This window comes from Lutjanus erythropterus, chromosome 16, assembly GCF_056507025.1.
Source record: "Lutjanus erythropterus isolate fLutEry1 chromosome 16, fLutEry1.hap2, whole genome shotgun sequence".
Taxonomy (NCBI): domain Eukaryota; kingdom Metazoa; phylum Chordata; class Actinopteri; order Lutjaniformes; family Lutjanidae; genus Lutjanus; species Lutjanus erythropterus.
In genome coordinates this window covers 13999165-14026786 of record NC_139332.1, presented here as the reverse complement: position 1 = coordinate 14026786, position 27622 = coordinate 13999165, and the positions used below count along the sequence as shown (strand labels likewise).

General features: G+C 40.4%; 1 protein-coding gene across 2 annotated transcripts in view; it reads left to right on the top strand.

The window, feature by feature from the left end:
* The window catches only part of adgrb2 (adhesion G protein-coupled receptor B2), a 211633-nt gene that overhangs the window by 91110 nt on the left and 92901 nt on the right, over positions 1 to 27622 (top strand). For both annotated transcript variants that reach the window (XM_084738328.1, XM_084738327.1), the window contains exons 10-15: positions 1699 to 1767; positions 2261 to 2369; positions 2843 to 2989; positions 9954 to 10041; positions 11020 to 11122; positions 20325 to 20368. In XM_084738328.1, coding sequence (XP_084594454.1) covers positions 1699 to 1767; positions 2261 to 2369; positions 2843 to 2989; positions 9954 to 10041; positions 11020 to 11122; positions 20325 to 20368 — 560 coding nt within the window. The remainder of the gene's footprint in view (positions 1 to 1698; positions 1768 to 2260; positions 2370 to 2842; positions 2990 to 9953; positions 10042 to 11019; positions 11123 to 20324; positions 20369 to 27622) is intronic.

Sequence of the window (27622 nt, the reverse complement as noted above, 5' to 3'; positions counted from 1 at the left end):
ACTCTCACACACACTTGCAACGCCCGCAAATGTATTCAGTGTAGGAACTCTACTTTCTACTGCACGGGGTATGCATAACAATGAACTACAGCGACACCGTTGCTGTGGCCTCAAAGGGGTTTTTTTAGCAGCGTTTTTCTCTTTTCACTGCCTGTAAGAGAGCAAAATGCTCCTGCCTCAGTCAGTCATTTGACAGACTTTATTTTATGTTTTACAGTATGCCTATGTGCAGAGGACTACTGTACTAGACTTGACAGAGAATAAACTGCAGTACTGCTGCAGTACTAATAGTTGGTGGGTGCATGTTGGCAACGTAAAATGGGGCAACAGACCTGTTTCGTGGCATGAAATAGTAGATAACCACAGTTGTCATCCACGATACAACTTAAGATTTCAATTCATTCAGGCCAAACAGAGTCAGGGTGCTGCTGTTGTGAATGTTGGCTCACTGGAAAGGCTCTACTACACTAAATGGAATGGGACCTTAATTGCTGTGTTAAGGGTCTACTATTTCATATCAGTGTGGTGCCTGGCATTCTTTGTTTTTTTTGTAATGTCCCTGAAATGTGGCTATCCTACTCTTGCAACAAAGATATGCAGTGAAAGCAGGATATTTTACAGTTTAACAATAAACTTAATTGTTCAAGATGACCTCAGGGTACTGAAGAAGTAAACATCACCGGCATTTTTAAGAATTATAAATAGCTATAAATGAAAAAAAAACAAACAAATGAAACAAAAACTATACATTAAACATGAATTAAGAAAATGTATTAAATATACATAAAATGCTGCCTATAAAAATATATCTGCCTCATGTTCTTATCTTCATATTGATGCATATCTGACAACATATACGCTGATACAAATATAGATTGAAAAAGTTAGAATAATAAGGTCAATACAGGCCTATAATATCAGCCAACGGATATATTATATATTATATTATATTATATATTATATATTATTATATATTATATATGCATACAAGTGAGAAAACCTTATGGTCATGCTGCATTAATAGCTGAGTACACTTCATCTTCTAGACAAGTGGCTCCCAGACTTTTTGTCACGCAACCCCTTCTGAAGCTGAAATAAGTTTATGCCACCTCCCACCCCACAATTATTATCAATCGTTAGCAACAACTGGGGAAGCAACTGATAAAAAAAACGATTTGTGTTGAATTTTAGTGAAATAAATGTTAGCATGATATTATTAGCAAACTCTTATTTGTTTATTTCCTCTACATAAATCCTATTCTTTTAACTTCCCTTTGCTCTATATTTCTCCCCTGGTCACCTTTGCTCCCCATGTAGTGGCTCTACATCACGCCCAGGGGGACCAACCCCCTAGTTTGGGAGCCTCTTTCTAGACTGGCTGGAAAAGTGGGTGGGACTATCTGCCACTGTACTTAACTGGTCTGAATCCTACTTAACAGAAAGGGACTACTTTTTGTCTATAGGTAATTACTGATTGGACAAAAATGACCATGACATGTGGAGTTCCCCTAGGCTCCATTCTGGGGCCTCTTCTGTTCAATATCTACATACTACCACCGGCTCAGATTATGGAAAATGACAAAATATGTTACTATAATTATGCAGACGGTACACAAATTTGTTTTCCGTAAAGCACTTTAAATTTGGCTTGTTGTTGAAATGTAGTTCACAAATAAACTTGCCTTGCCTTGTGTCCAGAAATTCTTCCAGATTGTCAGCCACATGTTGGACATGGAAAATCTGGACAAATGGGAGGACGCTCACCAGGTAAGGGCTTCTCTGTGTGTATGTGTGTTACAGTACTCTAAGTGTGCTACTATACATCTCTTTAGCAACACTGATAGCTGACAATTACTGTATTAAGTTTCTTAAGTACTTTATTGTGTGTGCAAACATAAATTTGTGTGTAAGGTGGGTGTGACCACATCCCACATTAACTTTTCATTAGAGTCATAAAAACACACCTGTTTACTAAAAGCCATGTCTACCTATTAATTATACTTGGTGTGTATGTGTGCGTGTGGGTGTGCACATTTGTGTGTGACCCAGCTTGATGCCCTTGAGTGGAGGTGTGTTTACTTCCCATCTGGACACAATAAACAAGCAACCAAATCTGATATAATAATTAACCGCCGTGGAACACACTCAGTGGTCTAGTTAATGCAATGAATAAAAATGTGCCAATAGATGCGACATGTCTCATTGAAAGTTGGCTGTGGATTATAATGTTCACCTCTCTTTTCCATCCCTCCATCTGCAGGTCGCTCCCGGCGCTGCTTTGCTGATGAGGATATTAGAGGATTTCATCCACCTCATCGGAGAAGCTCAGAAGCCTTTCCAGAGTTTTCTAGTGGTTACCAACAACCTCAGTAAGTGTCACACCTATGCTGCCATGTTACCAGGCATGACGGAAACAGATTTAAGGTTATTACACATCAATTTCAGTGTTGACCCAGAGTTAAGGTCCAGATTTCTATCAATCTTTGTGTTTAGTCAAAACAACCACAAATTATCCTTTCTAATTCATGTTTCAAGTCTCACTTCCAAAATACACTTGTTTCTTAAAGGACCAGTGTCTAGGTTTTAGTGGCATCTAGTAATGAGATTGTAGATCTCAACAAACGGAATACTGCATATAAAATGGGTCCGCAACCTATGGTTCAGGAGACGCATGTGGCTCTTTTGCCCCTATCCTGTGGGCCCAGTTGTAAAAATGTGTAGCTATACACTGAATAATGAAAAGAAAGCTTTAACATTGTGTCATCTAAAATATCTTTAACCCCAACACCAGTTCTGAACTGTGGTGAGTTTGAACAGTTGTCGGTATCTCTTGTTTCTCCAGTGATAACCATCCAGCGAGAGCCGGTGTCAGCAGTTTCTAGCGATATCAACTTCCCCATGAAGGGCCGGAGAGGGATGAAGGACTGGGCCAGAACAGCAGAAGACAAGCTCTACATCCCTAAAGAGGTGTTCACCAATCCGACTGAAGGTAGGAGAAACAAGACAGATATCCACTGCTTGGGTTTTGTCCAAACTTTGGGATTTCTGATGCCAGTCTCTGCCACTCAGTCTGTTGGACGGTCATTTTTTATGCACTGTTTAGATCAGTTGTATTTGTTTCAAGGGCTCTTTAGAAGCAATCAACTGGCAAGCAGGTACACCAGGGTCCTTAAAAAGGCCTCCTGCAGTGCACACTGCCAAGATCTGACTGAGCCTTGGTGTTAGTTTCAAGGTTTTCTCTAGAACATTAATTTGGATGCAAGAATCAAGGCTTACCAAACAGATTTCGACACTTCTATCAAAATGAGCTGTGAGCAGCAGTTGTAGAAGTCTGCCTCAAGTCAGGTTTTAGCACTAAGTTCTTAGTCGTGATGTGGATCTGTTTTCGTTGTCATCCTCACTGTCAGCCTTGAATCTCAGACATATGAGGGCCTGTTAACACCCCACTCAACCATCTCTTAAGCCAAGGTCAGATCAAGAACTTATGCAAGTGCGAATTCACACACTCTGAGATGTGTCTCATGGAAATAGAAGGCTTTTCAAGGATGTTGAAGGGTAAAGCTGAGAAGCATTTGGACTGTAAAGAGGCCCTAGAGGGCTTCTATAGAAGATGCAGGTCTTTCATCTGTGAAGAAGTGTGCTGTATCCCCTTGAGAGCATCAAGTCCTCATGCAATTTTGAAAGATGTCTCTTCGCTTTTAGCGACACAAAAAAGTTAACTGCCGTTTGTCTTAACAGCTGTGAATTTATTTTCATGTGGTTTCAAGTGAAGCCAAGAAACATGCAGAGTTACTGTCCAAACCCACAACAAGAACTACATGTGAAGATGAGGAGAAGAAAGATACAAGGACGCATAGGAGCTAAAGTTCTAAATGGGAAGGAGGGGGACTTTAAAAAAAGTGGGGAAAAAGTGGTTTATATTAGATTAGAGAATTACTGTGACAGATGCGATCCACTACTGACGAAGGCAAAGGTCACATCCCGCAGGAAATTACACTGGCAGACTTCCTGTCTGGCACCCCATCCCCCTGCCCAAATTAAAGTTCAGAGAGGCTGAAGGGCTGAGAGAGCAGAGCTGTCTCTGACCTCTGACTCCCACTGATGACACAAACTCTCTTTGATTGGCGTTCAAGACATCCTGTATACGAACCTCAGGATGCCTCACCTCAACTCACCTCTTTCTGTCTCTTTATTAAGCGCAGTGTAATATGCTTATTCTAAAGCACCCGCCTTGCTTTCATGTATCAGAAGCTTTTTATGAGTTGCCCGTGAGTTGTTTTGTTCAAGTTGTTTTTCTGCTGATTTTATGGAACAGCAAATTCAGGTATCTCAAAGGATGAATGTTAGGCTGCAACTAGAGACAAAAGGGTGTTAGCTAGACCTTGTTTAATGCTGCTGCATTATGATGTTGTCTTCCCTCTTATTCTCCATTCATCTTGCCTTTCTGTTGCTGCTTTTATGCTTTTTTCCTCCATTATCCTCATACTTTGTGGTGGTGTTGTTTTGCCTCTTGCACTGCTTGTAGTTACTGGCTGCATCACAGTTACTCATATGATATTAACGGGATTGGGGGTTTTCTTTAAAAATGTATTCTGACAAATTTACTTGTTACTTGTTAAAAAAATGTATTCAGTAACTTAATCTAGGTTTTACATTGTTAAACTTGGTAACTTTCCATTACTTTTGGATTACGTCAATACTAAATATGGTGAAATTGTTTGGCCTAACAGAAGGTTTTATGTTCTTCGTTAGCTTTATTGTTAGTACAGCTACAATCATGTACATTTGAATGTACTTTATCATTTATGCTATTCACACTTAACAGTCAAACTTGTAACTCACTATTCCTACACACCAATCTGATCACCAGCATCATCACCTACCATCCCAACATATTTTCAGTAGCAGTTAGTAGTATTGACAGGTCAGCTAACTGGATTTATGAGTGGCTAACATTAGCAGTCACTCTGTGTAGCTAACTTGAGAAGTTGGTCTGTGTAGCTAACGTTAGTGTTTGGTTTGTATAGCCAACCTTAGCGCTTGGTCTGTGTGGCTAATGTTAGAAGTTGGTCCGTGTAGCTAACATTGGCGGTTGGTCTTTCCTGTAAATATCTTTTTAAATAAGTTATCGAGTTCTTGGATGATGAAAGGATTTTCGCAGCTGAAGGCAAAGCTTGGTACTGTGATGTTTCTCTTTTTCCTGATTTAAAAACAAGAGGACATGATGATGAATTGTGGCATTGTATTGTACGTTCTTTATTTCACTTCCTAATAATCCCCATTCTAACCAACTGTATCCATAATCTGATTTAGTCTTTTTTCTGTAACTGTAATGGATTACAGCTACCTTTTTTGGTATCCTTATCAAATAGTTCCTTGACATGTAATCAGTTACTCCCCAAGCCTGGATATTAAGCACATGCCATTGCCATTTTGGCTCATGCTATTTGGTAAATTGTTTCACCCAAACAGCATATAGCACTATGAGTTAGGACATTATTAGTACTCTTTGCCCCTGTGGGAACTCTGCCTCTTTCCATTGGCAGTCCATGAGTTGAGGTCTTCAGTTGATTGCTATCAGTTTGATTGGTTCATTTACCCCGTAATGAAAGCCAGTCTCAGACGGACAGCTTAAACATGCTCATAAAGGCCCATCGGCACCTTTGTGTGTGCATGTGCGCACACTGTTGCGCACACACGCGGCCAATTGATAGGTTCATGAATCGCTTCACTGGGCAGAGGCCGGACTGTTCTTCACTGATTTTTTTTCGAGGTGGCAAACTCCCTCTCTCCCTCCACTGTCTCTCTCTTTCTCTCACAAATACACATGCAGGCACTCACTCTGTCGTGCAGCCATGCACACACACATAGATCCAAACATACAAGCTGGCAATGACTTCATATTTCAAATACATCATTGCTGGTACATGCATACAGTTCTGCACCGTTAACTTTGAGGTATTACTCAAGTAAGAGCACAAAGCACATGAGCTGTACTATCCAATACTGTGTTTAAGACTGACTTCTTATTTGTGGTTTCAAATTAGGGTTTTTAGCAATCATATAATATCCATACAGGGTTGGTAGTATCCAACTGTTTAAAATTAATGAGACATATGTTTTTTTAATGTACTGATATGGTGTTGATACTTGGTATCAGCCAGTACCCAAAGATATCAGAATCGTAGTGGGAAATAAATAAAATATCACTAATAAACTGAAAATGTTAACGATTTGGGGGTCACCACTTGAGATGACCTCACAAATACAAAGAGTCAAGGCCTCAGGGAGTCACTGTCTCCAGATTTTATTCACTAAGAAACTGTCATAGCAAGTCCTCTTAAAACTATTTTTTTTACATTTCTGCAGTAGCTGTGTAGGTGTTGGTAGGAATTTTATAGAACTTTGGACAGAGGCTGATTATTTATCCCGGCATCCCATCTAGCTAAGCTATATGTAACACTGATTTTGGCAACCAAATGAATAGGCATAGTTGCAAAATATTTTCCTAAGAATCAACAGCTTGATTAGGTTAGAATTTGTTAAAGTGAAAAGACATTTAATAAGAAGTGATAAGTTATGCAGGAATTTTTTTGTGCAAATAATAACACAAGTGACCCTAAAAAATTAGCACCACAGCCAATTAATTTTGAGCACATACCAACTGGGCGAGAGTAATGCTGTCCTACAGTACTTTCATTTATGGTTGTGTACAAAAGTTGTGAAAGAAGCAAACTGGCAGATGAAAGAAACCATGAAGGAATGAAAAGAGTAACTCATGTGGAACTGTTTGGTTTGAGCTTTCGATCTTTGATTAAAAACCGTAAATTATGGCTTAGCATCAACTCTGAGCATATCTATTCCTGACAAATGGCGTATTAAAGTTCACAGCTGGTGACTGGTGGTGTGGCATTTTGCTGGATTGCAGCTGACCACCAATCATTTAGATGCTCAGCGAGCGAAGAGTGACGAAAAGTCTGTTCATGGGAAATTAGAGTTTTGTGATTGAGTGCTTTTGTGGTATTAATCATCCTCGGGCGTAGGAGTGCCACCCCCTCGCACACTGATTTACCATTTACCCACAATACGCTGACTTTCTCATTTGCATGCCTTTGCAGACACTGTCCAATTAGGATCCATCACACTCAGAGGCTTTCTCATGCCGACTTTGATCTGTTTTTTTTTTTTTTGCCTCCTCGGTCTCACAATTGCTTTTTTTTTTCCCCTCTCACTGTCGAGATCTTTTTGTCTCTTCCCCTTTCTCTTCTCGTCTGTCTTGCATAGCTATCTCTCTTCCTGAGTATTACCTCTTAGGCAGCAGGCAGACAGATTTTGGATGAGTCACCCAGTACGTCTGATACCATCAGGCCCCTCTGTCTCTTCCTCTCCCCCCTCTCTTTGTGCCGACGCTCCTCCATCGCTTCTCTCTGCCTAAAAGGGCAAAGGAGGGAGTGGCATCTCTCAACATGAACTCTTCCCCTCTTACTTTTCCCTCTCTGCTTCTTTCCGCCTCCCTCACTCGAGACAAAGTGACATTTACAGTGGGACACTACGTCTCCTTGGGAGCCCCTGCTCTTTTTGGTAAAAGAACATTGAAAGGGAGTGGTGGAAAGGCAAAGGGTCGTAAAAAAGGACCGTTGAAAAGGGTGGAAAAGTTGCACAGTGGGTTGGAGAATGGCAAAAACAACCAAGGAGGATGAGAGGGGAGTAGAGAAGAAAGGGAATTTTAACTAAGGGAAAAAGAAAGAACTGAAGATAGGGACACTTGGACTTTATTGAAATAATTTTATTCAAATCAATCAGAGCAACAGATTGTTTTTTATAAATGATGCTTGTGCACTCTTACAGGTTGCAAAAGGGTTTTTCCTGAAGGGCTGAGGTACTGCCCAGAACCATTTGCTTCTGAAGAATCTTTTTTTGAAGAAAGGATTTGTTAAAGATCCTCTGTAATAATAAGGGTTCCATTAACATTAAAAGTGTCCACAACAAGAATGGCCATTAGCGGTCACCATCAGTAATCTGATTAAAATTTTAGATTCATCTAGAATTACACTCAGATCTGGTGGAAACGCAAGCTGGTTCACCAGATGGCATCACCATACCAAGAATCTTGAATGGAACTGGTTCAAGAAGCAGCTTATTTGGTAAAAAAGGGCTCAGTGGGGTTTCTGGGTGGAACCCTACACAGATGTTGTAGGTATAACTCTCTGAAAGAGGTCCAAGTGGAAAGTTCATAAAAAGTTTTAACAGGAACCAAAAAAAAAGGTTCTTCTGTGGGGTCAAGCCAAAGAAACTTTCATGGATCTAGTGAACACTGTTATTTCTAAGAGTGTAGCTGTGCAGTAATGAGCTATACCAGCTGCTAAAAGTCAAGTAAAATTGACACAAATAGTGTCTCCACCCACATGGAGTATGAAACCAGGATCTTGCACCTGAAGTAGTGATGTGTTTTCAGCTCAGAAGCATAGTAAGTATGGAATATGTAACTGTCATATCAGGCTGCTCAAAGGTGCTGCAATTAACTAACGTTTCTTATTCTGATGTAGTCAACAGAGCATTTGTCAGCGACAGCTTAAGAGTAAATGTAAATTATGTTGGAACTGCAGGTTGACAAGACAGGTGGAGTCTGTGCTTGTTTGCTTCACCAACTAATAGGTGTGTTTGCATTTAGTCTATTCGTATCAATTATATAGTTATCAGTGCAGGTTAGTGGAAAAATCAATCACAAATACTAACGCTGCAGTCTATAATTGAAATGTCAGATCGTGAGATAAAAGTGTATCTGCTTTTCCCCAGTCTTCACAATGAATATTCAAGTGAATTTGCTTTATTATTGCTGATATTTTAAACATGAATCTGCTTCAGTGACCCATTTACCCACCACGAGGGTTTATAAAGTCTCGAAAGTAAAAACTAGTAAAAAAAACTCTGGTTCTCAACCTGGGGGTCAGGACCCCCAGGGAGATTATAAGGTAAATGTCCAAAGGTCTGCAGATGGTTGTGGAGAATTAAATTAAAATGTTGTGGCAAACAGCGTGGAATGAGAGCCAGGAAGCAGCTCCCACCAATATCAACCTCTTAACGATAAAACACAAAATACAAAGACAAACACTCGAAAAAGTGCAAAATACAGCTGACCTCCAGGAATGCAACGGGCACTTCACTAATGGTTAAAACTTCAAACCAGATAAAAAAAAATCACAATTACCATATAAAACAGAAAAAAACACTAACAAAAAGTAACATCTGCAGTTTAAAATATGAAGTAGTAAACTGCTCATGATTAGAAATGAGGGTTGAATTAAGACAAAAGAATGTTATTTTATTTTATTTTTTACATTATATTGCCTGTACCAGTAAATATAATTAATCTTGCAACAGATTTTTGAGTCATCGTGTGCCTGCCAATAAGTTATGGTTGGACACACACAATTTTTTTTTCATTTTGGTGCTTTTGTACCACAGCATCATGCTCAACTAAGCAGCTATAGCCAGTTTTGTTAGCTATCACATGGAACGACGACTATGGAGAGAGAAATTCTCCGGTAGAGTGTTCTAGGTCAAGGCTCGCATCTTGACAGGAAATGGAGACTGTGTCTTAAGGTGGGTAACCTGGAAGTCAGACAGTAGTGCCATCAATTGAGAAACACAAGGTGCCAGTGTTTACAACAGATCCCCAGGCTCCCATCATCCTGACTTCCTGCAACATGGATTTTTTTGTCGGGGTCGCCAACCTGATTCTTCTGTGGGATCATGACTCCAAAAGTTTGAGAACCACTAGTCTAAAAAACTGTCTTTAGCAACCTGTGCCTTTGCACAGCATAACAAGGAGTGTACAACATTTTAAAAAATGATGGATGGACTGATTAATATTTGATTTTGAAGGTGTTTTAGGCAAATAATGGCATATATTGTGTTTGAGCTCATCAGTTGCAAACTTGTCTGTGTTTCAGAGACGGAGACGGACTCAGAGTCTACCATGTACTATGTCATCGGGGCCATCTTGTACAGGACGTTGGGTGTCATCTTACCTGCACCAGTGTGAGTACCTCTCCTGTGATTCTCCGTCTAATTATTCATGATTTTTCAAGCTTTTGAAACTGTCTCTCACCGTCTTCTTCTCTCCATGTCCTTTGTTTTACCTTTCTGCATCTCTTCTTTTCTCAATACTTTCTCTGCCAACTTTTCATCTCCCTTGCATTCACTTTTATTTTTTTTTCCTTTTCCATACTCACTACCTTTCTATTTCCGTGCCCTTTCTTCTTTGGCTTCTTCTTCCGATCTAATTCCAACCTGCAATCCTCCATCTGTCTTCTCTCTTATAGTGCCTCTATTACTTCCCCCTCTCTCCTCTCTCTTTGTGTCTGTCTAGTTATCAGACAAATGTCTTGGATCTCCAAAAAAGTACATTTCCCTAGATGTTTTTTCCCTTTCTTTTGCATTGTCAATGTATTTTTGGAATTGTACAGTGGGCTTTGAATGGGTGCAGGCCTAATGGGTCCTGAAACTTGCATAGAACTTGCAACAATGGAAGTTAGGGGAAAAAAAATCAGGAGGTTGTCAAAAGGCCACTGTGATATGGTGTTTGTGCTGGCCCTGGGCCCTTTTATTCAGGTCACTGCTCTTGGTTGTGGAAGAGCTGGATCTGTTAAAACCCTTCTCTCCCTTTGCTCTGCTGAATGCTAATAGGTGCCATGTTCTGTTTTAACGTAGGCGCCGGCTGTGGTGTTCTCCCTTTCTCATTAGGTTTTTATTTAAATGTCTATTTATTTATGTGTAAATTTATTTCTGCAAATTCTCTCAAAAATCATCAGAAGCATAGCAGGGCACTGGCTGTGGGTGTCTGCGTCTGTATGAATGACAAATAGCAAAAGAAAGCAGCATATTTCACTTCTGTTTCTTATCATGTTTCAAAGTCAGGGAGACAATTTGAGCCAAACTTGAATGTGCACTGCAATTCTTAGAGAAATAACACCCTTTTGTGTCTATGTGTGTGTGTGTGTATGTGTGTCTCTGCAGTCCCCCTGCGGTGATCAACTCTAAGATCCTGACAGTGACAGTACGGCCGGAACCACAACCCAGTGAGCCCATGGTGGTGGTGGAGCTGTCACCGCTTATTAATGTGAGTTTGTACAAAAAAAAAAATCTCATTTTCTCCAGCTATTAGAGCCACACTGTTTTCATGTGTTTTCATGCTTGTCTTAAAGATCCAGATCATTTCAAGAGCAGCATGTTGTGGAGTGGAGAACATTACTCCTTCATTTTCAATGTTTAAACTTTGCCAACCACTGTAGGCCTTGATATCAGATGAGGGTGTAACTTCTAACCAACAGGGGCAGCTCTTTACTAAGCCTAAGCTAGGTTGGTCTGTGTTAAAGGTGCAATTTGTACGAATTTTTGTTTAAAACATTCGACAATCAACTAAAATTATCAACAGAATGTGATTAAATAACAAGCTTGACAATATGTCAAAGTCTTTGTTGTTTCCAGAGTCAGAGTTGTATTTTGAGCCGCTGTAAAACACCTCAGTACTGTATCCCCCGTTGTCGAACTGGCGTCTATTGGTCTTAGAGGCTGTGTTTGGTCATGGTCTGGCCTTGTTCATAGGTTCTGTTGCCTGCTTGCCCAGTCAGTTCTGGTGCCCAGTCCAGTGCTGCTACCTCCGGCATTCGCTGCTGGGTGCCCCCCCTGCCCTGGGCCTGAAAACCTCCCCGTCCTGGTGGTCAGAAAGCTCTTGTGATAGCGATGTAAAGACCAACACTCCACCAGTGCCCTGTGCTAGTTAACTCGCTGGCGGCAACTACAGTTAGCAGCAGTTAATGATTAGTGAGGTAGTTGGTGATATGCTGCCACCTGTTTGTGTGGAGAATTGATGCATTCAAAAGAAGTTGCATTTACCATGTTTACAAGATGAGCCTACTAGAACGCCTCCTCATGTCATGTCACGACATTCTATTCACAACTTTCTTTAATACCAGTCTTTAGAATGGACATCTATTGTATCAACCAAACATAAGCTAAGTCTCAATTACACCCCGTCTTAGCGACGCACAATCATGTGAATGCCCACAATACTATGGCTGTTGCCTAGCAGCACGCGTTGCTGGCATGTGTTGTTCACAATCTTCTGCTGTCTTGCTGATGTGGGGCTAATCATTTCTAATTTGTGGCAACATTTTGGAGGATCAAAGACAAAGAAAAAGCTATTTCATCTTGCACTGAAGTAAGAGAGGTACAGCTTGTTACATCTTATCAGTGTACTGCAAAATAAAATGCAACCCAAAAACGTTATGTCTGCTTGTCCCTGCCTGTTGGCTATTCTGTCATGATAAAAGATGTGCCTCATTAATGGCACATAAAAAGTCAGCTGGACAGCTCAGTGCAGCACACAGTTATTTTTGATTGAATATAAATCATTTCCCATTGTGTTGCTTTAATTCAGTTCTGTTGAATAAAACACGTCTGAGTGTTTATGCAACAGAATAAAAGGTATTTGTAACCAGAGGCTGTGTATCTGTATTAATCAGCCTCGATTTTGACTTCAGATTTACACCCAGCCTCAGCGAGAAGAAGGCCTAAGCCTAGATGGTGCAGCAAGTAAAATTATTAGGCTGGACACAGAATGCCTAGTTACAACCGACCAGGTGTAAGTCATGCTGAAGGACTTTTACATTGTCATTTTTGCCCACGCCGAGCCAAAACGTGCCACATGGATTTGCATGTCTGTGTGTTCAGCTTCCAGTAACTTTTGTGGCTTCAAACTGAATCTCTGTGGTTTTAAGTTTAGTTTTTGTTCTGTGTCACTGTTTTTACATTCAGGTGCCTGCTTTACTTTTCTGTTTCATGTTTGCTTTCAGCCACACAGGAGTCGTGTTAAGTTACCCAACATTTCCTGATTTTGCTGCTTCATAATAAAATCTTATGAATAACAAAAGAACACAGGACTTCTACTGTGAGAAATGTATAAGAAATTAAGTGTTTGTTTGCCGCTTTACAGCTGCTCAACTCAAGCTATGCTGGTCTTCAGCGGGGTGTCCCTGCTGTAATGGAGATGCAAATCCACGCCATGCTGGGCTCACGTGCCAATTCAAACCAAATCAAACCAGGCCAGCACATGTGTATGGAAGAAAACCTTATTTTCCGAGTAATATCAAAGTGGTTTGCATGCAACACAGGCTAAATTTATTCCATGAGAGGCATTTTCCAGTGCAAGGTTTTGCATTTTTTTTTATTATATACTTGTATATTGAGCAAGCTCTGGCCAAGAATATAAATTTGTTTAAAGCTTTAAAGGATTTCTTTTCTCCCAGCTGACCCATGTTTCCTGAGTTCAGATGAAAGAGAAAGTGCTGCATGCTATAAAGCGCCATAGCGGTCGGCGAATTGCCTGAATAAATGCGGACCTTTTTGACTTCCTTATACCGCAGCGTCTCCTGGTACCTATTCCGTTTATATTACAGTGGAGTGTGTTATTATAAACGACTCGTGGGGTGTCTTCAGTGGAAAGGACTAAGTGCAAGTTTAATGAGAGGCACTCCTCACGACCTCAATAAGATGTGAGTTTCATTAGCCATTCTTCTGTGTAAAGGTGGGCACAGTTTTGAAAATAATGTTGAATATTTAATGGTTCTCTCTAGACAACACAAACACACACACATAGACACATACTACATCCACACATGCTCAAATCTTCCAGTGAAATCAGTCTCTTGCTGTATCAACCAAGACCTGAGGGTCATAATTATTGCACAGTGTTTCATTATAAAGACTTTGTATTCATTCTCCATCCCCCGCCACTCCATCTCCCTGCTTTAAACCACTGATTCATTACTTAATTATGGCATTTCCTTTATATGCCTCTATCTTTTATCTTCCTATTATTCTGCTTTTTAACACTTTTGGCAGAGCAGAGGTACTGCAGGTTGCACAGCTTCTGTCTAGAGGATGATGTCTTAATGCTGATCCAAGCATGCTGCTCAGGACTACTAACCGGAGGCTCCTGCTGAGGCCACATACTTCTCCTGCAGACAGGACAGCACAGGGCTCGGACAGTGTGTGGAGGGTAGATGCACGTAAGCCAAGCTTCAACCGGTGTTTGTCAGGCCATTTTTTATCCTGCTTAAAAACAGCTCTTTAGTGTTGCACTTCCCTAAATTTTAAAGATTCAGATGAGATAGGTTCAAAATATATAATATATTTATTGTGCTTAATCATAAAATCATCAAAGATTAAGGAAATATTCTAAGTTGGATGTTCTCATTTGAAATTTCCATTCGGTATGTTAACATCTGTTTTTGTTTTGGTCACACTGCGCGTTTCAAATTTATTTACTTTACTTGGAGCTAAAATTAATGCCAAATGTTTGCTGAATGAGTTAGTGTCTGTTTATGAGTCGCAAAAAATCATTAATAATCTTTTAGAAGAAGTAGATGTGAAAATCGATGCCACAGAGGCTGAGATATCCTGACTACAGTTTCTCAGTATGGGCCAAGCCCCAGAAACAATCAATCCTACAATTCCCATAAAGCAACTGGATAGTGTCTTTGATTTGACCCTTCCTGCTCATGTCTTATAAATTCCAAGTCCCCAGTTTATGAGTCCAGTTGAGATAAAAACTTCACCTACAGTATAACTATCCTCAAGGGTAATGATGACTACAGTGATGCAGAAAATTAATTAAAACTAAATTAACTACATTATCTCTGCCATATAACAAAAATACATAATATTGCAGAGGATACAAGCGATTAGCATAATATTAATTTGGATTCATTTGAAATGCAATCAGTCCTCGTGGTCTTAGTCATGGACACACATATGCATAATTGTTCCTTGAAATTAATGTGTTTTTTAACAACTGCCAAAAGCAAAATAAATAACAAAAAAAACTAATGTTTAAGACAAATAATGTTTTACCAAAATAATTAGATACCTGTTTTTCGATATTTTGGGAAATACACTTATAGCTAACGGGCTGTTTGCTGTAGTTTCTTATTTAATGGACAGATCTGAGAGATATTGATCTTATCTTCTAACTCTAGGCAAGATAGGGAATAAGCACATTTCCCAAAAATGCTGAACTATTGAAGTTATCATTTTGTGAAGATATTACCAAACTGTACCGCAAACAGAAAGTGTTAAAATTACTTTCCAGTGCTGCCCAACAACAATGTACATGTGCAAATAATTATTTTACTTCCAAGGCAGAGTTAAAGGAGGAATATGTAATATATTCGCTATACTTAATCATACAGTGACATGCTAAATTGAAATACTGGCGTCTTTGACAGCATGTTACAGCCGGTTCTCCTTTGAAATTGTCTTTCAGGTCAGGAGTGATTGTTTTAGTTTACTCGTCAGTTGTTATTGCCCAGCTGTAATTTAGCCCTTGTCTTGCACTACGTTCAGTGTCCCTGCAGCCTGCAGGCGAGTCTGGGGAGGAGGGGGTGGATGTAAACAACTCGCTTCAACCATAGATCGTACCTTAAATAGGGATTTAAACTATTTCATATGCTATCTATGGCTGCAACTCACTATTTGGACTGCAGTACTCATTTTTGAACCCATATTGCCCCTTTAAGCTTTATCAATTGCTCAGAACTGCATTAGGTAGAAAATGCTGAGCTACTATATGGAATCCAGAGACAATAAAGTGAATGGGAGAGCAGAGTCTCATATCATTGGTCGTCAGCTGCAGTAGGTGTCGACCTCAGCTGGTACAGAATCACCAGGCTGCCGTGGCAACAGCTGCCTCTGGCTTCGCTCTCAAAGGGGGGCATAGGGGTCTCCGTGCACGGTCATGTCTTCGGTGAGCGGACATCTGCTCCAGTCAGACTCCCTACCCGTGTCCCTGGTGTCAAAGACTGTGCCTGTCTTTAATGGTGGGTATGACGCGGGAGGCCAGAAAGCTCTGTGTTCTTACAGTAGAACAGAAGTGTTACCACACACACCCCCATCCTCCAGCTAGCCTTTTCAATTATAAAAAGGCAGCTCTGGTTAGCTTCACGAACAACAGCCACAAGCCTTTCTGGTAATTTCTCTCTAATCTAGTTTACTTTCATCAGTCAGAAAGCATCACCCAGGTTGCTCCATTTCATTTTCTCAATCTATAATCTTTGATATGATGTGGAAGGCTTTTAAGACTCCCCGAACCGGCGTGGTCTCATTTCATCTGATTAGCTTAAGCATTTCACCACCAAATGGCTACCACGTCTGTGTTGTGAATACCTTGAAGAAAATGGCTGTTACCTTTGAGACAGAGCTGTTAAGGCAGACACCATTATCACCGTCCGTAAATACGGGCTGTTAGAATCAGACACGCGTTGCTCCCTTTGAGAGGCATCAATCGAGCAGACGCTGTCATTATGCAACGTATCAGCGCTAAAGAGGAGGCAGACATTGTGGGAGTACACGGATGTCACTCCCGCTGCGAGCGTACAGTCAGGCACGATGCCCGCTGATTGATAGTTGAATGCTAAGAGAGCCCACCGCGCTAATGCACGCCCAGGGACATCTAATGTCGGTGTGACGGCGGCGGTCTGCGTGTGAGGCAGAACAAAGCGCTGTCATCCATCAATCTGTGTCATCTAGCTTGTGATCTTGTGTTTATAAATGTTGCATCATCCCGTCCTTTCAAATTCAGCCATGCAGAGACCCCGGGATTCACAGATTCATGGGTGATCAGTTATGAACTGCTCAGAGAAGCAGGGGTGACCTTGCCTTCAGAGAAATAAATCCTCACAGTGCAGACTTGAATGTGCATCACCTCTTTTTCTCCCTCTTTTCCTCATTGAAAAGCCTATTTGTATTCAGAAAACATTCATTTTTTTTCCTCTCCACTTAAGAAGAGGTCATTTCTTCTTCTTCCCAGGCTGTTGTGAGTCCTCTTACTGTGGACATCATCCTTTTTTTAGACTGGACAGAGCAGTTTGGCTGTGGAATTCCTGCTATAATCCCCTTCACCATAAGGGGGAGCTCAAAGGCAAAGTGCTTAATGCAGGACTAAGGAAGGACCAACAGACTGATACAGAGAGGGATCCATTTTCCCCTGCATTTCCCAGTGGATGAATGACATCTCTATTGTGGATATCTGATGTAGTTACACAACAGGCCTAATCAGTCCTCCTCTAAAGAATGCAGAAACTGTATCGACCTTGATTTCTCTCAGACCAGGGTTGTACACTGCAAAAGAAATCATGCAGGAATTAAGTGGAATCAATGAATCTTTACTTATTAACTTTAATAGAACATCACAACTCTATTGCATGTCTGCAAAAGGTAGTAATTTACCCAAAACATTTCATTAATGCTTCTAAACCAAAAAGAAAAAGTTGTCACCGTGTGAGCCATACTGATCAAAATGTTGAGCTCTTTTTCACCCTGGTAGTCGACCCTGGAAATGTTTCTCTGTTTTCTTAACACTGACTGCACACTGCACTATACAGAGAGTATCAGTTCTGTCTAGCTGAATGCTGTGATGTGTTGCACTGAGCTTTGCAGATTCAGAATTGAGCAGCAGTTAAAGGCTTACTGGAAAAAGTCAATACTGCACAAAACTGTTGCACACAGAGAGGAGATGCACTTTTAGTATGTATACAGTAAGTTTATTTATCTGACAGTGTGTTACATGCAGTGGTGTCATGGTAAATACAGAGGTGGGTAAACCTTTTTTCAGATGAGTAGAGACTCAACCTCGTTTCAGACAGGTGATAAATTGAATTTTCTTGGGATTACCTCCCACTACACCCCTGGGTAAAATTTTTCGCCATTGATCTTTCATGTGAAGTCATGTATGGAAAATTTGCTTCAAAATGACCCCCATGTGATTCCCAGTTCATAACTGTCACCTGTCAGGTCATTTGCCAATTCAACAAAAATCAGAACCATCCCATGTCCTAGATATTTATGGAATATACATCTGGCAGATTCTCATAATCGAATGGATGATTTTGCATGTGACATCAGTTTTAATCAACAAACCAGGTGACACAGGTTATTGTTCAAACTGTAAATAACTGTACTGCCTCTTTTGCACACGTGCCAAAACATGCAATTTGCTTGACTGAATGAGAAACTCGATTGAGAGTTAAGCCAAAGCAACTGAGAAACTCATTCCAGAACACGTCAGAACTTAAAAACACGAGTCTTTCAACTTGAAGTCTTTTGACTTGAAATGAGAAGTTGAATTAACGTACTGTATAGAGCTCAGTCAACTCATTGAATTGACTTTCTACAGAAACATTATCAGCAACATGCTTGCAGACTTCCCAGAGTGCATTGTTTGAGAGTTTTTGTAGTTGGAAGAAATCATATATGATGAAAACTTGCTGTGTGTTTCTAATGCACTTTAAGATTAGTCACTGCCTTTTTCCAAACAATAAAAACACTACAAAACCGATTAAAGGTTCATATTGAATTCAGTCAGCCTTACACCTACAATTTAATAAATTTAAGTTCTGAAATGAAGAAATTACTTTTCAAACAGAAAATGTAAAAGGAAATCAAATTTGTTGGCAGTGTTCATCAGTGTGACTCAGCTGTTGTTGATTCAACTTAATATCTTAAGCTTGTTGAAAAGCTGAATTGGTGTCAAGTTACATTGATGAGAAAAGTTTGTTTTGAATCATCACAAAATTACCTCAACTTGTCTTTTCAAATGTAGTCAAATTACAATTTTAATTGGCCTGGACACTAACTTTTTAGTTAAGTTTTTTTTAATTATAACAAATACTTTATTTTTACAGTGTACTCTGAGCTTTAGACTTTTATTGCTTTTGATTGAGGGGTGAATGTGAAAGACAGAAATCTTTGATCCGGACCAAGTCCCCACAAAGTTCTCCTCAAACCAATCACAATCCAATTCTCAGCAAATGAGGCATGCAGGTTGAAAGGGCACGGACGATTCGTTAAAAGCGATCAATGCTGAGATCGCTGAAGATCGCCGGTGGAACAAGTTGTGATGAGTCAGTTAAAGATATCGATCCTGTGATTGATTCACTGATTGAGTCATAGCGAGTCTTCCTTCACCGCCACGCGTGACTGAGCTTTGATTACCAGATGATTCAGCTGCCTTTCAACCCCCAACGATTGGCTTTTGGCTCCAGCGAGTCGATGGATTAAGAGTGAGCTGATAGCAAAACACCAGTGTTTAGACTGTCGTGCACAGTTGTTGGACTATTCTTTTTGCAGTTTTTAACATCAGTTCCAGAATAGATATGAGATATGATTAGAGATAAAGCAAGTGAAAGGATTTATGAAGTACTCGACTTGACGTTGGTGAGCTTTTACACATTCTGAACGGCCAGTCCTTCACCTGAAGTACATTTTGCTGCTTCATACACTCTTGAAAATAAAGAAGAAACCAACATAAAGGGTCCTTAGGTCCCGTTTTTATAGCATAAGTCTCACACAGATAGGTAATATGAAAAATGAAAGAAAAAAATGAAACAAGCAAAGTAGATAGATAGATAGATAGATAGATAGATAGATAGATAGATAGATAGATAGATAGAGACCCTTTTTATATTTCGAGGATTTTATCTAGAACCCACCCTGGGGTTTTTCCAAGAACCTTTTTGTATTCAGTGTTTTTATTCAGAATCCACCTAGGGGGTTTTACTGAAAACCCTTTTATATTACATTACAAAGAACCCTAGACGAACCCATAGCGAAAGATTTCCACAAGGATTTCAACAATCCTTGAAGAATTCTTGTTTCTTCAAGAAAGGGACTTTGGATGAAAAGAGTTCTTAATGATGCACACTTTCTTCAAAAAAACTTGTTCCTCAGAAGCGAGCAGTTCTGGGTAGAACCTCAGCCTTTCAGAAAGAACTCTTTTGAAACCATTATTTCTAAGAGTGTGGTTATTTACTTTTACTTTACTGCCTCACACCATGGTTGCACTTAAGTAAAGAATCTGAATGCTTTTCCACTACAGGATGTTTATGACCTCAACTTGCTGTGTATTATTGTCCATGAAATGGCTTTTCTCTCTTTGTCTCTTAACTCTCTCAATCCATTGCTCACACACACCTTCTCCCTCGTCTTGCAGCGGCGGCGGCAGCTATTTGCCGCTCTGTCCTCTGACAATGACTCTTTCTCCATCTCTCCCTCCCACCGTCTGTCTCAATCCTTCTATTTCATTGTCTGTTTACCTCTCTCCATCGCCCATGCAGCATCACTCTTTCTCCTCTGGCAACGAGCTATTCCGTCTTCTCACTGCCTCCCTCTCTCACTCATCCACTCGACTGGCAATAACAGCTTATCTTCTCTCTCCACTCCAACCCCCCCCCCCCACCCCCTTTTCTCCCCTTTATATCTTGCAGGGTACATCGGATCCACAATGCGTTGTCTGGGACTATGGCAACCCGTAAGTTACCCTAAATGATTCTGACACTCATGCTGTGCATGCATCTGTATCGTCGGTGGATGTGTGTTGATGTTTATCTCGCGTGTGCTCGTGCCCAGTCAGATTAATTTTATTAATGAAGTGAAAACAGTCTAATGAAGTTCCCTGTGTTAGTGTTAATTAAATTAGTCAATGAGAACAAACACCATTCCCTCTGTGTTGCTGAGTATTCAAAAGTAGCATCACTCCGGAGCACATCAGCGGAGCAAGTTTCCCCCTCATTGCAGTCCTCTTTTTTCAGTGTTTACCTTTACTCACACCGTGTTAGAGGTGTAATTTGCCGTTCTGTATTCCACTGCGGACGTTTGGTTTCATTTGAACAAGCAAGTTTTATGGCATCAGTGACCTGAAGCCTTAGTTTCCTCCTAATGGGTTCTCTCTCATTTGGCTATGTAGGCCACTGTCTTTGACATTGTTGGCTGAACCACGTATTTGAACTACAAAATGTAAACCAGCACAATTGATCATCCCGTTTTAACCATTAACCCACATAGTGATTACTCGTTTTGCCAATAACACGATCATACTTGTTCAGAACCATTAAACCAGTTGGTTTTAGGTCACAGCCTCATTACATTTTCACCACCACGCACCACTATCTTTGAATGACCCATATCTTCTAGCCATGTTAGCACAGATCCAACCCTGTCACCTACAAAGCACAGTAATCTAGCACTCATTTCAGAGTAAATGCAGTCTCTGCTTGGTTAAGGCTCATTGGCAAGTTCTTTTTTAAGGACGGCATGAAACTGACAGGATTGGATGTAATACGTGCAGTTCATATCATTTCACTTATGATAGACTTAAAGTGAGGAAAAGATCAAACTCAACACACTCATTGGATACTGTTGGGGCAACAAATTAAATATATTGTCTGTGAGTGATTTGCTGACACCTAAATAAGCAAGTACATGTTATTTATAAAGCGCCTTTCGAAACCAATGTACCAGGGTGCTGTACTGTGCAAATGTTGCAGAAAAATAATAATAATAAAAAAACAATATACAATAAAAAACAATAAGAGCTACCCAAAGGGCAAACATGTCACAGGATAAAGCACTGATGAAACAAATGAATTTTCAGCAGCTTCTTAAAACTTAAATCTGACTCTGCATTTTTTATAGCTAGAGGAAGACGATTCTAAAGGATGGGAGCCACAGCTGCAACAGCTCAGAATCAGAAGGACTGGTTCATTAGACTTCTGTGCTTTCACCATAGCAAGGAGGCACAATAATTTAAGAATATGAAATGGAGCCAGCCCGTATATTGCTTTATATGCGATTAAAAGGGCTTTAAAATCAACTTTACGTTCTATGGATATGCAAAGTCGTGTGGCCACTACTGGTGTAACTTTGGCCCAGTGGTCCGTGGCCATAAAAAGTAGTTTAGTGTCTATCCTTGTCTACAGGATAAACACTTTGCACTGAAAGTCAACATTCAGCAGTGACTCCCAGGAAAAATTTGCTTGTAATTTTGAGTTTGACCATTCATTCTTGGTCTTGGAAATTGCCTTTGACAAAACAAGTCTCCTCTCAAGATCTACTTTGAGCGTTTGATCATATCACATGATCTGCATTCTCTGACTGCGTAAGTGGACCTTGAATGGAGAATAATTTGTCAGTTGTTTCATTGTTTTGTTGTTTAAAATCTCTGTCTAGTGGCATCACTTTTCCTACTTTTATTTACAGATTAGTTGTATATGAACATCATTTTCAAGAGACAGATTTGTCTTGTTTTGGCCCTCACAGTCGGTCCCTCTGTCTACTGTGACAACAAGATGGATGGCAGAAAACTTCTGGTCAGCTCAGCTTCCCCCTCGAGATCAGTTTAGTTTACTCACTTTTAGCAGAGTACTCTCCAGTGACCAAAGCACACAATGGGGCCGCAGATTCACGAGGAGAGGATAAGACATTGTAACTTATCAAACTACCCCTCTCCATCAAGGTAGGAGGAGAAACAAAGCTTGGCAAAGTCAATTAACTAGCCGGCAGATTACAGCTGCAATCAAATTAAATTTGCAGACATTACGAGGGCAGAGAGCCAAACAGAATATAAAGTGGCAAGGTGGCGGTGAAGTCTACCAACCAAACATAGTCAAACTGGGAGGAATGCAGAAAACATCCAAATGTGTTTACCAGGGACTTGATAATATGTTTGCAGACACACACACAGGGGAGCACAGGCAGATGCTTAGAAGCATTCAAATGCACACGCTGACCAGGACTTTGGATAATGTGACACGCTGACATGTGAGAATTGAGTAGCCAGCAAATATCAGCAAACAAAACAAGAATGTGCCTGTCATAATAACTGAAGCTGTCTTGACCTGCCAGGAGCTATTTTTGACACTTATGTCAGCCATCCCAGCTCTCCTAAATTGACAAGGATGAGCTATTCATGATATCTGTGGGTTGTTTACATTTTGAGCTAATACACAAACTTAACCGACTCAGTGTAAACAGCCTGAAGTCATCAAAACATGCTACAAGTATTTGGTTGCACAGATGCTGTTAGGAGTAGGTGTGAGGCTGTGAAGCCCGGCCAACTGGTGTGCTTCAATTAAAAAAAGCCAAGAATTATAAACCCAGTTCCAAAATAAGTTTGGAGGCTGGGTAAAAGTTAAGTCAAAAAATGAATGCAATGATTTGCACATATTTTTCGACTTGTATTCAGTTGAATTCAGTACAGACATGAGAAATGTGATGTTCACACTGATCATCTTTACTGTTTCTTTGTACTGTGGGCGACACATTTCAAAAAAGTCGAGAGGGTGAACAAAAGAATGTCTGGACCATTCCTCATGTAAACTGGTGAGGTGATGTTCACTACTGTTATGTCCGAGACTAGAGGAACCCTTGACACAACATGCGTAGGAGACACAAGGGGTGAGGCTGAAAACCAGCACTGAACACCAGTGACCTTTGACCCCCTCAGGCAGCACTGCATTAAAAACCAACATGATTGTATAGAGGATATTGCTATAATACAAGTTGTCAGGGGTTGCTGTGGTGTGCAGGGGTGTTTGCTTGTGTTTAGATCTTAACCACTGTGAAATAATCAGGGAATAACATTTTATTTCTCTGGCTTTCTACCAGCGGTGAGCTCTCTCTCTCCCCATTCAGTCTGAACCCTGGACACACAGCTGCCCTGCTCATGTTGCGATAACTGAAGCAGTGCATGTTGTGTCCCTGAAGAAACCATTTGACATAAATGTTGATGCGGAAAAAAGAGACATAACAACAATCCAGAGGAAATGCAAGGAAACACATGGAAAACAAGGAGCACATTACATTGATAAAATGCAACACAAAATGTTTGACATAAAAAGAGATAATGATATTTATGATTAAACCCTAAAAACAAGGAAAATAAAACAAGATATATTAGCCATAAAAATGCTTCCAAGACTTCCATTTATGCCTTTTTTTTAATGACTGTGGTTTTAATATACTCTGCATTTATTTAAAAGCCATGTTTAAACATTTTTTTAAGACAGCCAGGGTGTCATCATTTGTGTGTTTGCCTGGTGTGAAGCAGTTCTAAATTTGTCCACACAGTAATTCAGGTAAGACAATACTGATGAATCTCAGACGTGCGTAAAATGTTTATATGCATGGTTTAAGCACAAAGTTGTGCATATGCACTGTTTTTGAATGAGGCCCAATGATTTTGTCAGGGACGTCCCTGTTTATTTGAAGTAATACAAAGCCAAGACACATTCTGTATGTAACAGTGTGGCTTCAGAGTAAAAGAGTTCGGGTACTAGACTGACCTGTCCAAACCTGTCACCCACTGAAAATATGTGAAGCATTTTGAACCACAAAATACAACAACAGAGACCTTGGACTGTTGAGCTCCTGAAGTCGTATATCAAGAAGGGGAAAGAATTTTGCTTTCATAACTTCAACTATTTGTGTCTTCAGTTCCCAAACGCTCACCGAGTGTTGTTAAAGCATAAGGTGATATATCAAAGCCGTAAACATAACCCCACTGCCAACTTTGTTGAATGTCAGTGTCTGAATTTACAGTCAAATTAATCAGTTTGAACATTTTTGTCTTTGCGCTGTATTCAATTTAATGTAATACCAGAGAAGCATTTGCTTATCATTGCATTATGTTATCATTTATGTTTCACACAGCATCCCAACTTTTTTGGAAGTGAGGTTTGTAGTTCATCCATATTAGATCAGGTTGTGTATTTGTATATACACACATACAAGGACAGAGAAGGACACCTATATCAAAGTCGCATCTCTATACACACTGTCTGTACAGTTCTGGTATTTCAATCCTCCTCCATTCGTCGGTGCTGGGCAGCAGATCTCGACTGAAGATGGGCGGCCAGCGTACTGTTGATATGGGCAGAGAACATGTTGTACAAAGCAGCCGCTTGTTTGCTGGAGGATATCACCTCTCTCAACCTGGCTGTCTCTCTTACTGAGCCACAGGCTTTGAGGTTGAGCAGGAGGCAGACAAGAGGTGGAGGATGTATAGATAGCGATGCGGAGGGAAGGCAAACACGGCAGCAGCTGAACCAGACAGCAGGAGAAAAGAAGTTTAGCTCTGAGACAGAAAAAATAACTTTGCCAATATGATGATGTATACAGAGAACATATTTAGTGCTCACAGATGCACCTACATCCAAGAAACAAATTAAACACTATATGTGTAACTTTCTCCCTTAATTGTTATAATGCGCACTTACTTGGAGATTAGAGATCACACAAAGGCTCAAATCGCTTAAGCCTACTGTCATCCCCATTGCAGTTGTCTGTGCGCATGTTTTTCAGCAGCGGTGGTCTATTTAGAAATCTGCAAGCAATTTCAGCGGTAGCTCTCTCCCATTTGCGCTCTCTCTCAGCTGGCTAAGTTGGCCAACAGTTTGTGGCACTCACAGTTCATCTCAGTATTTATGTGTGAGTGTTTATTTATTTATTTTACCCCTAACAGGCCCATATGTCGGCACCATCTGCCCACCCAAATCGCCGCACTCGCCATCCCTCCCTGTCTTCCCCCCGTGTGCCTGTCTCCTCAACCTGCTCTCATTCGTTTGCCTTGCCGGCTCGAATAGATACCGTTATCTTTAGCTCTCATAAAAGTTTTACAGGGTTCGAAACTGGTAGCTCAGTTCAGTGGAAGCGAAGCTATTAGGAGTGAAAATGTACACATTTTCTGACAATGTTTTGAGGCATGCAGGGCGCAGAGAGCAAAGTCTTTATGTTGTCACTTTTGTCTACCTGGATTTTTTTCTATTAGTCCCTCTCTCTTTCATTTCTCTGCTGTCTCTCACTGACTCCACTCTGTGCTTTCTCTCTCTCTTCAATGAGAAATGATGATGGGTGTTCAGCTTCTCTTCGCTCTATCTTTGCTGACCTTGCCTCTGGCGTCTCTGTGCTGTGACCCTCACTCTGCGTCAGTGTGGGATATCTGTCTGAACCAGCGCTGACATACATGCATCCGCTGTACAGTGAAGCACTTATGTCTTATGTCTGGTGCATTATAGATTGCTGCATGTGTGTTAGATTATATATGTGGCACTCCAAGATGTACTAGACTCTTAGAAAAAGAGTTCCAAAAGGGTGCTTCTTGACAGACTGAGGTTCTACCCGGAAGCAATTACTTCTGAAGAACATTTTTATGAAGAATGAGTTTGTCAGGTGGTTTTTGTAAAATTAAGCATTCCATCGAGAGCACTTTTCATCCTATGAACCCCTTTTGGAAGAAAAAGTTCTTCAAGGATTGTTGAAATCCTCATATCCGTCTTTTCCACTGACATTGAACCTGCACCGTTCCTGTTTATGCACCTAATTTTGAACAATTCTGAGCATTTCCACCAATGATAAATTGGTTCTGAGTCTTTAAAGTTGGTTCCCAGCTGGAACCAAAAAAAAAATGTGAGTTTTCCTTGGAAACCAAAGGACAAGCCAAATAACTCTTTATGGCTCTAGTTAGCAGCTTTATTTTTCAGAGTGTATACTGATTCTAGAGCTGCTGCTTTTTCAATCAGAACAAACTGCCTTTTTGCTGGCGTCTGTAGAATAAACATTGCACCACTCAAAAATGTATTTATGCATCACTCATACATTTCACATTTCATTTCCAGTAAGCATAAAAGCAACACGCTATCATACAAATGAAAAAGCTCAGATAGCTATGCATTACAGACGGGCAACTGAGCAATCTCATTTTAAAGCGTGCTTAAAAAATCTGACCCAGTAGTTAGAGATAAATGTAATATACACTTTAGATGGACGGATGGCAGTAAGCTTGTGAAGGGTGGAGGGTCACTTAATCCCATTTCTAATCCCCAGTGGTCTTCAGCTTGATCGGGGATCAGTGGTTAAAGACCTAGGCACCCCACCCTACCCCCACCGCCCATCACTGCCATAGAGTAATAATGGCTTGGTGTGCAGCACAAGTCGCTCTAACATCCTCAATCTGACACGGTAGATTGAGGCTTGCTTTGGGCTCAGACTGATCTGGCACCGCTATCAGCTTTTGGCACTAGCAGGTCTCAACCTCAAATGAAGTTTAAAAAAAAAAAAAAAGTCAAAGGCATATTCTGCAGTCTGCCAAAAACTAGCTGGACACAAATCTGGCCAAAATGTAATCACATTTATTTTTACAAAAAGGCATAGCAGCATGTTCTGACCTTACCTAAATGTATGACACTTTTTTAAATTCTTCTATTGGCAGTATTATGGCTCTTTATATGCCATCTATTACTCTGCTGTGCAACAAACAAGCATATAAATGAATGAAGAGAATAAAATACATTACGATTCAGTGAATTGTATCCCTCGGGGGTACTTTATACTTCACTTTAAAATATGTACCTTGTTTTAAGATGCCTCACATTGAGAACACTGCTTTGATTTAGCATTGCACTTCCTTAACACTGTCAGGTGTAGTTAAGTGATGGGTTCATGTAGTTTGATGATGAGTTTATGTAGTTTAATGTCAGGTACCTGTAGTGTCACAATATGTTTGTGTAGTTAATTTGACCACCGACAGTTTGGTCTGAAATTAATGTAGCCTCGAGCTGCTAGCTTTTTTGTTTCATTTTCAAACTTGTAGTCCTTAGCCTCAACTGTGACTGACAGAAGTGACATCACTTGGGGAAATTATTAGATTATACGCAGCTCCGTCTGGAGGCGCAAATGTCTTCTGATAGGTTTTTTCACAAATCCTTTAATGCTACCAAAAACTTGTAAA